At 35.7% G+C, this 13,907-nt stretch overlaps 1 protein-coding gene across 2 annotated transcripts in view; it reads left to right on the forward strand.

The window, feature by feature from the left end:
* sno (Protein strawberry notch) overlaps positions 1–10,567 on the forward strand; it is a 33,189-nt gene extending 22,622 nt beyond the window's left edge. For both annotated transcript variants that reach the window (XM_089645610.1, XM_089645611.1), the window contains 10 exons: positions 434–813; positions 1,164–1,354; positions 2,251–2,327; positions 2,417–2,593; positions 2,828–3,012; positions 3,322–3,576; positions 4,040–4,224; positions 4,780–4,963; positions 5,899–6,046; positions 6,657–10,567. In XM_089645610.1, coding sequence (XP_089501736.1) covers positions 434–813; positions 1,164–1,354; positions 2,251–2,327; positions 2,417–2,593; positions 2,828–3,012; positions 3,322–3,576; positions 4,040–4,224; positions 4,780–4,963; positions 5,899–6,046; positions 6,657–6,760 — 1,886 coding nt within the window. In that variant the 3' untranslated portion in view covers positions 6,761–10,567. The remainder of the gene's footprint in view (positions 1–433; positions 814–1,163; positions 1,355–2,250; positions 2,328–2,416; positions 2,594–2,827; positions 3,013–3,321; positions 3,577–4,039; positions 4,225–4,779; positions 4,964–5,898; positions 6,047–6,656) is intronic.
* Positions 10,568–13,907: the final 3,340 nt, after the last annotated feature.

Below are 13,907 nucleotides of genomic sequence, written 5' to 3' on the forward strand. Positions count from 1 at the left end.
AAAGAAGAACTAAGGAGCTGTAAGAAGGGATAGGTTAATCTGTTTTTAAGAAGCCCATATTCAATGGGGGAGGGTTCTCGAATGCCCGCAACCCGTTTACATGCTTCCTGTTTTCTATAAGAACGATTTTAAGAAATGCTCTGTTTTCATTCAAACGACCTCAATAGCGAATACATGTTCTGCTCATGTCCGCCGCATTGCTTGGAAGCGCGGCAGTGCACATAGTTCTACTAAACAGGCTCCGTTGACATACATAACTATGTGTAAAACAGCTTGTTTAAATGGATCTGTACTAACAATATGGATGTTAACCATGGATTTTTTTAGCTAGCTCTTAGCTTTTTAGCTCTGGCTCCTGACTCTGATTATTAACAAATCCTAATTGAAAAAGAGTCGAGTTTTCTTAAAATTGTTTTATCTGTTTATTTTCTAGAACCCTGGGTAGGCCGAAAGAAAAAGCAAACCACCGAAAAGAAGAAAGTCAAAAAAGTTACCCCGCCAAAGAAAAAACCCACCTCCACCCAGGACAAGATCCAAGAGCTGATAGAGCGGAAGACAAACGACGCGGCCATCGTCAACCACCAGGTGACCATCAAGACACCCACGGGAAGTCTGACGGGCACCCCCATCGGCACCAATGGTATCTACCTCGGGCCCCAGAAGGTGCAGCCTCCCCCGAGGGATGCCATCGAGAGGGCGTGCACCATGAAAGAAGAGCTGCTGGCTGCCATCGAGAAGCTAGGAGAGAGGCTGCCGGCTAATACCTTGGATCAGCTGATCGATGAGCTCGGTGGGCCCGAGAATGTGGCAGAAGTGAGTTGGATTTTGAACACATTTATGATGGAATTGCAAGACCAGTGAGAGATTACTTGCTTTTACTACCTGGGTTATCCACCCCCGGGTTCAACATTTTTTATGTTAAATGAATATTTGTAAGTTGATGATGCAGTTAATGTTGCCAGTTTTAAACAGATGTTCTGGTTTATAGTTCACTCCCAGCCTCACACCCTAGAATTGAGTATTGCGGGCTGAGTATCGTTGTTTCAGTAGATTTTTAAGCTCGATTTTAGAGATATTAATAGGTTTCCTCTGATAGCATCCGACTCACAACTTGATCTTCATAAGTCAGAAAAACACGTCAATGAAACAATGTTTCCTTTTAGATGACGGGTAGAAAGGGCCGTGTGATCCAAACGGAAGATGGCCAGATAATGTACGAGAGCCGTGCGGAGGCGGATGTGCCCCTGGAGACGCTGAACCTGACGGAGAAGCAGCGCTTCATGGACGGAGACAAAGACGTGGCCATCATCTCCGAGGCGGCCAGCAGCGGTATCTCCCTGCAGAGCGATAGGAGGTTAAAGACTAAACTACATTTATACTGCTTTTAGTTATAATTTTTTTAAAGAAAGACACATTTATGAATAACTTGACATTTGTTGAAATTGTCAAAAACCTGACCTATTTATTACCTTGGTTTTTATGGTCAATTTATAGAAGGAAATTGAAGTGGATTCAACTTTGGGTTTGTATTCCGTAGAAGAGTCTGTTCTCACTGATCTATTTGGTAGATTCGAATATTGCTATGAAATAGATCATCAGATGTGATCACGGCTGAAAGAATAAGTTTGTCTCTTCATGTAGTGGGCAGCTTATGTATTGCCGAATTTATGTATTCACAATACTTTGAATTTTGGAATCTAGAATGGTGATTTTTCCCAGTTGACACCGCCTCCTACCAAGATGGACTTCTGCTCATCTATGATCAAGCTTGTTTGCCTCTCTACCATCATTATAAGTAGAAAAGGTTACTTGTGCAATGATGGAGGACTTAGCTAGCAGAGGATTGAACCCACTACGCCGCAGTGGGAACCTGACGCATTTGTGCATCATAATGTGCATCTTTGTTAAAACTATGTACAACTGTTTCAGGATTTAGGAAGGGACACCTAAATGGTTTGACATTTAGAGTGCACGGACAAGTGGATGGAAGAAAAAGTAGGGGGTGCCACAGGATGTATGGCATGATTTTTTTTCAATCTCTTTGAAGCAAGGAGTGTATTCAAAGATAGAGTTGAGAAGGTGTGATGAGAATATTCTGTAAATGAAATGTTGACGACGGGTAATTCTAAACAATGGTCATAAACGGTAAACAATTTCGAGACAACGTATTGTAGGGACCAAAATTTTTTTTTTATGTACATTTAATTCTGTAGTGTCTTATATGTCTAAATATATATATTTGTTTTTCAGAGCAAGAAATCAAAGAAGGAGGGTACATATCACACTGGAGTTGCCTTGGTCGGCCGACAGAGCTGTACAACAGTTTGGTAAGACACTAACCCTTACAACGTAAATAACATTGATTCATTCAGCTGTCATTTCAAAGTTATATATTTGTATATTTATCCCCCCATAGGCCGAACGCACAGATCCAACCAAGTGAATGCCCCTGAATACATGTTCCTTATATCAGACCTGGCTGGAGAGAGGAGGTTTGCCTCCACCGTTGCAAAGCGTCTTGAGTCACTGGGAGCCTTGACGCACGGAGACAGGAGAGCGACAGAGACGAGAGACTTGTCTCAGTTTAATATTGGTATGTTAATAAAGAATATTGTAAATTGATTTTCCACTAAAACTGTTGCTGAATATTAATTGTTCATTGAACCCTATTCTGAAGTCATTTTTGGCACATAATGTGATTTAAGACTCTCACAGGCATCTGCACACTGCAAGAGCATTGGAGATTCATTTCGAGAGACTCCTTGTTTCCACTTTGGTTATTCTTTCCCCCTGAACTCTTATGTTAACCAACCTTTTTGTTCCACAGATAATAAGTATGGTCGTAGCGCCCTAGAGGCCACCATGAAGACCATCATGAAGTACGAGGCGCCCCTGGTGCCCCCGCCCCAGGACTACAAGGGAGACTTCTTCCAGGACGTGGCCAACGCGCTCGTGGGAGTGGGCATCATCGTCAACAGCGAGGCCATGCCAGGAGTCTTGTCTCTTGATAAGGTAGAGTCCAACAGATAATAAGTACAGCAGCAGCATTATGAAATACGAGATAGGCCATTCATTCCCTTTAAAGAAGTCACCAGTGTCGTCATTGGAAATTTGGCGATGTTTCTTGGTTCCGCAGCGGCAACACAGATGAATGGGTGTTTCTTAATCCACTTCACATTTCTTAAAGCTGCAAGTATCTCTTTAGTTGGCTTAATTGTCTTCTTGGCTCCTCCATGTTGAGCAGTTGCCAGGCTAGGTATTTAACCATCAATATTATCACTTTTCAATATTAAAACATTAACATTATAATTTTTTTTCCAGGACTACAACAACATGTCCAAATTCCTCAATCGCATCCTCGGCATGCCTGTGGAACTCCAGAACCGGCTGTTCAAATACTTTACGGACACGCTGCATGCCATCATCGCGTCGGCGCGCCGATCAGGACGCTTCGATCTCGGCATCTTGGATCTGGGCGCTCACGGGGAGAGTGTCACGAGGGTCAAGCGGGTTCGCTTCATGCGAAAACACGCTACGGGTGTGGCGCCTACAGAGCTGCATCTTGTTCATGTAGAGGTATTTGCAATTTTACAATCTTCTTTTGTGTTATTGCAATTTTTTTTAACTCTATTTTGCTTTTGCGTTTTGGGTAATATAACTAAAAATCAGCATTTAGTAGCTTTGCAAGCTGAAAATAGATGCGGTGATTTAGAAGTTCCTCACAGAAAACGTTATGCAATTTATGTAGATGTCAGTTTTCACTGGTCTCGAGTTTATGCTGCTTCAGAAAACAGATTTTTAGCTTTGTAGCAGATATTAACCAATCCACCACAATCTATGAAAATTTCGAGGTGGTTAAATAACAGTCAAAGTAAAAATCTTTGATTACTCAACATCTGATCAATTTTATTAGCGTAGTTTTTATTTTTAGTTTGTTGGTTTATAAAAATGCCGGCTACATACCGCTGTTTACTGTTTGATAAATGCAATACGCATGTATTTATAAAATTAGGCTAAATGAATCTGTTTGTAATTAAAGCGCGGCATGAGCTGGCAGGACGCTGTGGACAAGTGGTCTGCTCTGACGGGTACCCGCGAAGGCTTCTACCTCTCGCACCAGGTGCGCAATGGCAAGCAGACCGCCATGCTGGCCGTGGCGCTGGAGGTGCCTCACAAGGCCGGCGAGAAGGTGTCCAAGAAGGACCAGATGTACCAGATATACAGGTATAATATTCTATGTACTACATTTTAATTCTCGGGTATTTTGGAAGTGCGGAACACTACTTTATCTTCCTTCAGTTTTTTCAAATAATAACGCTTAGCTGATTTTAATTGTATCACCACTTTTGGAATAAGTGAGGAGGTGCATTATAAAGCTAGAAAATAACTTTCTCAAGAGGTGCATTATAAAGCTAGAAAATAACTTTGACTTATCTTAAAAATACTTTGCCATTCTACAACAAATTAACAAGGCTTTATGAAATAAACAATGTTAATTATTGACAAGTAAAATAAACTGCCAAAATGAAAAAAAAACAGAAATCTAAATTTGCTAAATAAATAATGCATCTATTTTATTAAATTAAGTACTACGGGCTAGCTTTGAAAATAAGAGTTCAGTTCTATTCTCTATTTGTGGATTTGAGTTTCAGAAGAAATTAGTGTTGAGTTTCGTTTTGATTTCTGTCAGTTTATATGGTAGTCTATTCCAATCTTTAGGGTCTGATACTCTAGAAGCGAAATCACCAAATGTATTTATTTGTTAACTTTTCATTGCAGACCGAACACGGGTCTCCAGGTGCGCACCGAGTCCCTGGCCGAGATGGAGAAGAAGTACAAGAAGGCCTCCTCCACAGAGGCCGAGCAGTCGTGGACCTCCCAGCACGAGGCCAGCGTCACCACCTGCTCGCATGCCTACTGGAGGGCCAACTGCCGGAACGTGGCCATGGGGCAGGACTGCGAGGTTAGTGTTCACTTCCGAATGATAGCCAAAGACAACAGCTCTATCTGTGCTCATAATGTCAGTTTACGAACAAAGTATTGTAGCGCCCTTCGTGGCAGCCGGACTCGCCCTCGCGTCCTCCAACCACTTTGTGTTATTTTTAGTATTTTCAAGGGAAATGAGGCAACATCCCTTTCAAATTATTTTGTAAATCAGTCAGTCAACATTTTAAATTCACTTAAAAATTAGTAATCCGAACTTTATAGTAATGTGATTAGAGGGCAGTGTGTTAAAAATGAATAATCGAAAATTCTGCTAAAAAATATTCGACATTCGATGAAGTTGAACTTGGGATGAGGATCGGTACCCACAGTTACGCCAGATGTTTTCAATGGAATTCTTGGAAACTCTGAAGGCCCTAAGAAATTTTTCATTAACCCCGGGGTTTTTCAAGTTTTTCGAATTACACAAACAAATTTTCGTGTGCGGACAAAAATAAATTTCGAATTACGAATCAACGAATTTCGAATTAAAAAACCATTTTGTATGAAAAAAAATTTCTGTGGATATTTTTTTGGTGTAAATTTCGAATTACGCATTTTTTAAAATTATCGGGGTTCGAATTAACGGGGTTCTACTGTATTAAGTTATTCCTTATTTCTGACTTTCAGTTAGAATTTGTCAACATTCTTTCAGTCATTCTGCACTTTTTTGTTTTCATTAGATTTGGCAGTGAGACAGGACATTGACATTGATATTATTAGGGGGAATTCATATTTCAGCAATAAAAGAATTCCAGAACTCGATAATTAATAAATTTGTTTACTTATTTGATTATAAAACATTATGAGTTACTCACTCCTCAGTCCTTCATTTCTAACAATTTGCAATATTCTTATACGCCCTGATTGTGTATTTTTTTGACAAAAGATCTAATCGCTTTGATTATTTTTTAGGTGGGATTAAGACGCAGAAGCTACCACGTCCTCTCAGGCTCCGTGCTGTCGGTGTGGGCGCGTGTGGAACACGTGCTCAGTTCGCGGTCCTCCCTCAACAAGATGCAGGTCATCCGACTCAAGACCACCGAGGGACTCAAGATTGTCGGTGAGCATAAACAGAACACATCAACTTGATTTAATAATATGAAGTAAAGCATTCTTTAAATGGACAGCGTTTACAGTGACGAAGCACTAAGGTTTATGTATTTCGAAAGCTTTTTCTTTTTGGGAGCTCCAAGCTCTTGTAAAGACATTCTTCTGATAAATCTGTCTATAAACCTCTATTCCATCCTCTTCTGCAGATCAGAAGGTAGGGAACTTGTTCAGACTGCCTAGGGGTAGTTATGAATGTCTATATTCCCGCTGACTGTTGTTTTCTGTTGTCCATGGGGTATATTGTTGCTGAATAGGCGTCTGAAATCTATATCTTTTACGTCAGTGAGGACAGATCAATCGTGAAAAATTTCTTTATGTAAAAAAAAGCTGAAACAATATTTTGACTTCTTCATTATATAAGCCACAATTTAATCAATTTAGAACACCTGACATAGTTATTCATAGCATTCAAATAAAGGACGATTCAGAGTACTTAAATCTAATTATCAAAAACTGACATAGGCACTTACAGCATTGACCCCCAAAAATATAATTTCTTGCATATGTTTAGTGATGTTACATATTCGAAAGTTTTAATTAAATTAATTATTTATTTTCAGGTACACTTATACCTAAGAACTGCGTCGATGCCCTGAGGGAAGCTCTTTCTTCCGACGCAGAGAAAGTGGACGAAGAGTCCTTCGAGGTGTTAGCCATCAAGTGAAGAGTCAAACGACACAGAATCTAGGGATGAGCAATCCTTACGAAGGTGTTAGATTCCCCGATCCAAATGGGTACATTCTCCAGTAAAGAATGTAGAAAAGTTCCTTGTATTCATAAAGTTCTTTATATTGATCAAGTATTTCGATGTTGATAGAACTCTAAGTAATCTATGACTGCGTCATCGCGATCGATGATCCCCTTGTACCATAAGAATCTTATTCTTTATTTTAATTTTTTTATTTACGAAATATGACATATCTTATTGCGATATTTTTATATGTAAAGAAGGAAGAACAATTTACCCACACGCTTTGTGCAAATATTTTGTTAAGGACAATTATTTTATCGTTTGTTACGTGCACTTATGTAAGATCGATAGCTGAATTTAACTACTTTTATTACCCATTTGCTCAATTCACTCCAATCGAATGAACCTGCTGAAATAGTAACAAAATGATAATGGAATGGATATTTGTTGATTAATTGGTAGAGAAATTACTTGATAGAAGTTCATGACTCCGCCATTCATTTGGTTGATGTTATAGTAGCAAATCTCGAGAGGAGTGAAGCAGCAAACTCCAACTGTTGCAAAAAGCAGGGACTAATGTTAGTAAAATTTTGGTTTCTAGAAGGGTTGCAAAAAGCTTAAAGATTTTTTAATTAGTTAGATGGTTGTACGTAATATTGTGTAATTATTTCCAATAGATATTTGTTATACTAGTGACCTGATGCACGTTTTTGATTTGGAAGATTCCAATAAATTGTCCAATGTCCTATCGACTGATAGCCAATGGTTAATTTTTCTTAATGACTGAGCTCGCAAACGTTAACATAAAAATCATGTCAGTTTAATCAATGTCTCTTATGAATGCTGTAAAGTTATTATTTAAGGTTTGTCAAACAATAATCAAAAGCAAAGCGCCGCCAATATGTGAACTGAAAAACAATTGTGTATAAATGCGGTAGTCCGTTTTTTAAATTTTTTTTATTAATAATATATATTTTGGGCTCGATGAAGAATTCTGTACATAGAGTAATTTCACGTAGGTTATGTTATTATTATTATTATTAACGGAACACTCATGTTTTAATAGTGTTGTTAGTTTTAGAATCAGTGAAATTCGGTAGCATTCGAGTATAGTGATATTTTTTTCTGTGTATTATTTATTTAGTTTTTGGCCTAAATGTAAAACAATATAATTAATGATATCTACGTTAATTTGTTTTGAAACAGATGGTTCATATTATTTATTACACATGTACGAATTTGTTTATTTTAATTTATGATAATTATTATGAATGTTGTCTGGAATACTCCCATCTTTCCTCTATTCCTTTCTCTTTTCCATCTCGCATTCTTTCCGCTAGAAATGCAAGTTCCCTGAACACAAAAATAAAACTATTTTTATTTGTCACTTGAATGATCTGAACCACCGAAATGGCTAAACAAGAAATGGCCGGTATTTTTAACTTTCATTAGCTGAATAAATAAAAAATTGTGTTGTTTTTAAAATGGAAATGTTTTGTAACCACCCCAAAGAGCCGGCGCTGAGACAAACGGCCCCGGGCGCTTTTAAAAACCTCAAGGGCGATGAGTTAGGTATTATCAGCACTTTAGTAAGTTGGCGTCGGACTCCTCCAATTGCACTTGCGCAGGATCAGCCCTGCCACCGCATCGATATAGAGTACAGTTGATGGGCCCGTGTGGTACCAAAAAGACCCTTTTATGAATCAGTAAATGTATTACGAGAACGGAACTTGTCTTTGTGAGATTTGCACTCATTCCGTCCGACTGTTAACCGAGCATCTCAACCATTGACCACCTCTGGCTTGGGTATTATTTTGTTTCGAGTGCCTCCGAGTCCACTCTGAGAATTCTGTATCGATGCTATCCCCGTGAAAGTTTTTCATTGGGCTGTGTGATAATACAAGTAACTTGGCTGTTTTTTTTTTTATTTTTAATTATTTCATTATATTTTTTAAGTAGAATAATTGAAATTATTAAAACTAACCCCCAAAATACAAGGAATACAAATTTTATTTATAAATAAATAATTTTAAATTTTTCAAAATGACTTTTCTTTATTGTGGAAGTCTGTTTAAAAAAATAATTATGTAAATAGTAAATTAACCATTTAAATAATATTGTGATGGCACAAAATAGTATTTAAAGAAATTGTTTTTTTTATTGTCTTTGAACCTTAAAACCTTCAAAATCTCAAAATTAAAATTACCAAAAATCTCGGATGAATGTTGAAAAATACATTATTATTACGTTTGTGTATCAAAATTATTTTGAATTTTTTTAACAAATTTTTCTAATTTTACAAAAATTAAATTAAAATAGTTTTGATATTGAAGGTTTTAACAGCTCAAGGGTGTTAAAAAAATGTATTTATTATATCATTTGTTAAACTTGTTCTGTATTACTTTTTTATTTTAGAAATGTTCACAAGGGAAAATCAAACAAAATTTACAGAATCAGCATATAAGAAAATAATATCAAAGTAAATAGGAAATAAAAGTTGAGTAATTGAAACTTATTTCTTTTTCTTATGAATAAATTCTACCATGACCTTGTTTGTGATAATTATTCCGCAATAAAATACAATTAATCAAGAAGTCAATAAACCTGACAATAAAAAAGTCATTTAATTAATGCACACATTAAGTTAATCATAATTTAATCGGTTTAGTTTACTTATTTCGATAGATTACTAGTCCAAAATTGAAATCTTCATTCGTAAACCGAAATGAACACAATTACATAGTTAATAAGTTTAAAAATTTTTTTAAATGTGACTTACTTCCTCTTCAAGATTTTATTTTAATTAATGCATTAAATTGACGCTGGTATGCCATAGTTTAAAATACAGGTTTAACCTCTGGAAAACCATTTGCGCACCAGTGACTGAATTTTTTCCCGCCGACAATCCGTTCATGTGCCGCTGGCATTGGAATTTCGCCCTAGCTAGAATTTTTTGATATGCAATTTAAACCTTTATCCCGTGAGAAAGTGCATACAAATTATTAACAGAATCGCTTGCACTTAAAACACATTAGAGTTCATATTTGATTTCCCTGAAAACGGGTCCAGTGTTCAAAAAATTTTTCGCATGCATAATAAAGCAAAACTTAAAAGCATGTCTCGTATGCTGTCCAATTCGAGTAAGTTATATTTTACATCACTGTGTAACATATTCTTGACATTATTTTGTGTATTGTATCTGTTGCATAGTTCAAATTGTACCTCGATAAGTTTTTTTTTTTGTAAATTCCTTTAGTTTTATGTCAATATTATGAAAAAAAAATAATGAACACTTGCTTTTAGAAGTTTTCTACTGCCCAAAGCTACTGTCGGTATGCTTTAATTTTATAAATTGTAATAAATCATATTTTTATAAATAATCAATATCATTTGGAGCTGTTGTGAACATAAAGGAAGATGGCATATATCTCAACCTAAGTGTAACAATATTGTAAAATTCTAAATATTGTACGCACTAGATTTAACCAAATACAATGTAACATGTATGTAAAAAAAAAAAAATCGTTCTTGTTTATTTTCCTCCCTGTTGTAAAAAATTTAACTGTATATTGAAACCTCAGTCCCGTTCTGTCAAAACATTGCGTTTGAGAGCTAGTTCTCGTGGCAGGGGGTGAAAAAACATAAAAGCGCTAACAATTATATATCCTATTTAAGATATTGGGTAAATCAATCCTTTGTTCACGCCGAATCTTTATTTGATAGAGATTCTTAAATATTGAGCTGCCCATGTAAATACAATGTCTTCAAATAAATTTATTCCTTAACATAAAACTGTTTATTATTTAATATAGAACAACTCAATGGTCAAGGCTCTCGACTATGAATCCGGAGGTCACAGGTTCGAATCCCTAAAGTAAATTTTATTTATTTAATTTGTGTTGTACAACAGATAATTCATTTGAAATTAATAATATATACAGGATGTAACAACACTCATCCAAAGGATTTGAAGGTGGAGAGTAATCTGCTATGGTGTTCAAATTATAGTACATATTACTAGCTGATTGTACTCAATGTTGCTGTGGGTTATCCTTAGGAGGGTGACCGGATAAATCATCAAAATGATAATTCATCACATCTTTAAAAAGTTAATATAAAGTCATGGAAAGTGATGAAACAAAAACTTTATTAACTGGGTATGTAGGTTAGGTAAGGTTAAAAAAAATAAAAAAATTATCGTTTTGAATGACTTTATATCACTTTTTAAAAGTGTGTTGAATAGTCACTGTGTTGAATTAGCATCGAACTCATTAGGAGATAGACATATACCAATGTGGACTTTTCTGTAGGCTTTTTTAACATATACAATCCCGTAGTACATTATTTTTAGCCAGCGTTAGCGATGGAAGTGCCCGAAAATATATTTTTTACCACTTGGTTACAAACATCGACTTTTCTTTACTTTCTATACATATAATAAGCATGCATTATAAATATGAACCTTCCGGAAGAAATTCTCTAAATGATAGTGAAAACCCTATAAAAATCCATTGCGTAGTTTAGAATAACATCTATGGGATGTGTGGGATTGCACTAACCTCCCCACATCCTGGAATAAAGAATTTATTATTATTATTATTATTATTAAGTGCACAAAACATTATTTTTTTGTGACATACATACATCTTCTCTGTTACGTAAGCTAAGTATTCTTTTGGACCGCTATATTTATGTTATTACCAGAGATGTGCTTTATTTCAAATAAATCCATTTCAAATGGAAATGCAAAATGCAAAATGGGTATTTTCCATTTTGCATTTTAAATGCTTTTCTAAAAACCATTTTGCATTTTGCATTTTAAATGCTTTTCTCAATGCATTTTCCATTTTAAATGCTTTTTTGCAACATTCTTCCTACTATCTCCACTCATCTTTTTTTCATAAGCCCCAAATATCAGTCGGTCCTCAACCTCGCTATGAGAGATAATTTACATTTGTCAAGTTGCTCCCTTGTAGGAGCCCTGGCAATTGAGTGATACCATTACAAAAAATACTGAACATGGGGCCATGACGGGTAAGTTTTTAGATTCTCACGGCCAAAAGCATTTTTGTTGTTTGTTTTTGGGGTGTTATGCCGTGTTGCGCTAACTCCTTCTTTAGCCGACGTTTCGGACAGCGTTGCAGTGTCCATCATCAGGGCAGATCCGGTAGATCCGAAGATGCGAAGATCTACCGGATCTGCCCTGATGATGGACACTGCAACGCTGTCCGAAACGTCGGCTAAAGAAGGAGTTAGCGCAACACGGCATAACACCCCAAAAACAAACAACAAAAATGGGGCCATGACGTTGTAATATTAAATGTTGGATAGCAGTTTCTATGTTTTTACGTTGGCTACATTAGTCCCGCGCAAATTTTTTGTGGTTTCATAATCTGTAGTCGTGGTGTTTTTCTATTTACCATCATGTAATATGTTTGCTCTACATTGATATCCATTATTAAATGACAAAAATGTTTAAAAATTCTATAATTATTTTATTGTTTGACTTGAGAAACCATTTTGCATTTTCAATGCATTTTGAAAATAGGTATTTTGCATTTTGCATTTGAAATGCTTTTCTAAAAACCATTTTGCATTTTGCATTTTCAAATGGAAAAATTTTGACCCATTTCCATTTTGCATTTCAAATGGTTTTGTGTACCCATTTTGCACATCTCTGGTTATTACTTAGTTTAAAGTGGTAAAAAGCTAAAAAAAATGCTAGAAAATTGAATTATTCCATACTAGCTGATGTGTACCCGGTGTTACTCGACTTTTTCTGCTTTCAATAAATATAATATCCATGTATTATATATATAAACCTTCCAGGAGAAATTCTCTAAATGATTGCGAAAACCCTATCAAACTCCATTGCATAGTTTAGAATAAATAAGCACACAGACAGACGCGGATAGTGATTTTGTTTTATACTATTTAGAGAAGCACTACTATAATAGTTTTCTTGTGGACCTATTCCGAAAATATTAGTTAGAAAAGTATGTAATCTGTGGCTGTGGTGTTTTTCTATGCACTTATTTTTCTCCAATTGTTGGTATTTTTATGTAATTTCAAATTTCTGTTTTGAAGCTGACAGGGTTTCATTTTTTAAAAATCGGTTTTATTATCAACTCACCTAATTAAGCCAACTCCGCGACCTCCAAATTCGTAGTCGGATTTAGTTAGCAAAGTTAGCTATTCAGATCTGGTCACCAAACACGGCGAAAGCCATTCCAAGGATTGTTTCTATTTCAAAGAAAGGTCTTTCACCAGGACGATACTGTGATTATCTACCGCAATGCGTAAGTATACTATACAGGTGTTAAGGGACGTACTTCACTTACTTCAATGATTCCTGACATTATTTAGAATAAAAATTTGATCTGCAGTGACTTTTTTGACGTTTTTTTCAGAAATTCTCAATTTTGTTTTTTTTTTCTAAAAAAATTTTTTCAAAAAATTCTAACACATGTCGATTCCTGTCACTCAGCCGAGAATAACAGCCGAATATCCGCCCAAAACCCTCACATCGACCCTACCTGTCCTATTCCTATTGATTTTCAATGTTTTTGTAAAAAAAAAAAATTAAGTCACCGGAGACCAAAATTTTGCTTTCATTTTTTTATGTAAATAATCTCAGGAATCACTGGTTAAAGTAGGTCACCTTAACACCCTATTTATTGTTTTATATGATTTAAATGCGAAATAAAAACAATTTAATTAAGTAGATTTTAACTTTGGATTACTGCCATCTAGTTGATGTATGTCTTAACTTTAAAAAATAATTAAATTTATTACAGCCATCTATAAGATATTAGCCAATCCTGTTTTTTTTTAAATAGAAACCAATTACAAAAATGATTAGAAATCAACAACGGAGTCCTTTAGGAAATGCTCGACTTTCTGGGGGTGGTATTTCCAGCCAATCATGTTTATGAAGGTAATAATTACACTTACCGAGTACATTCGGTGGACATTAATAACGTCAAAAACGGTTGTATGCACGAGCAACAAAAAGTCCGTGCATTCCTGAGTATATTAATTTGAAGTAATATTGTAGATGTCATTTTTCTGTCTGACGATATATTTTTTTAATTAAAAACAACAACAAAAAATCTATTCC

Source organism: Hesperophylax consimilis, chromosome 22 (genome assembly GCF_061612785.1).
Source record: "Hesperophylax consimilis isolate HC1 chromosome 22, BYU_Hcon_1.0, whole genome shotgun sequence".
Classification (NCBI taxonomy): domain Eukaryota; kingdom Metazoa; phylum Arthropoda; class Insecta; order Trichoptera; family Limnephilidae; genus Hesperophylax; species Hesperophylax consimilis.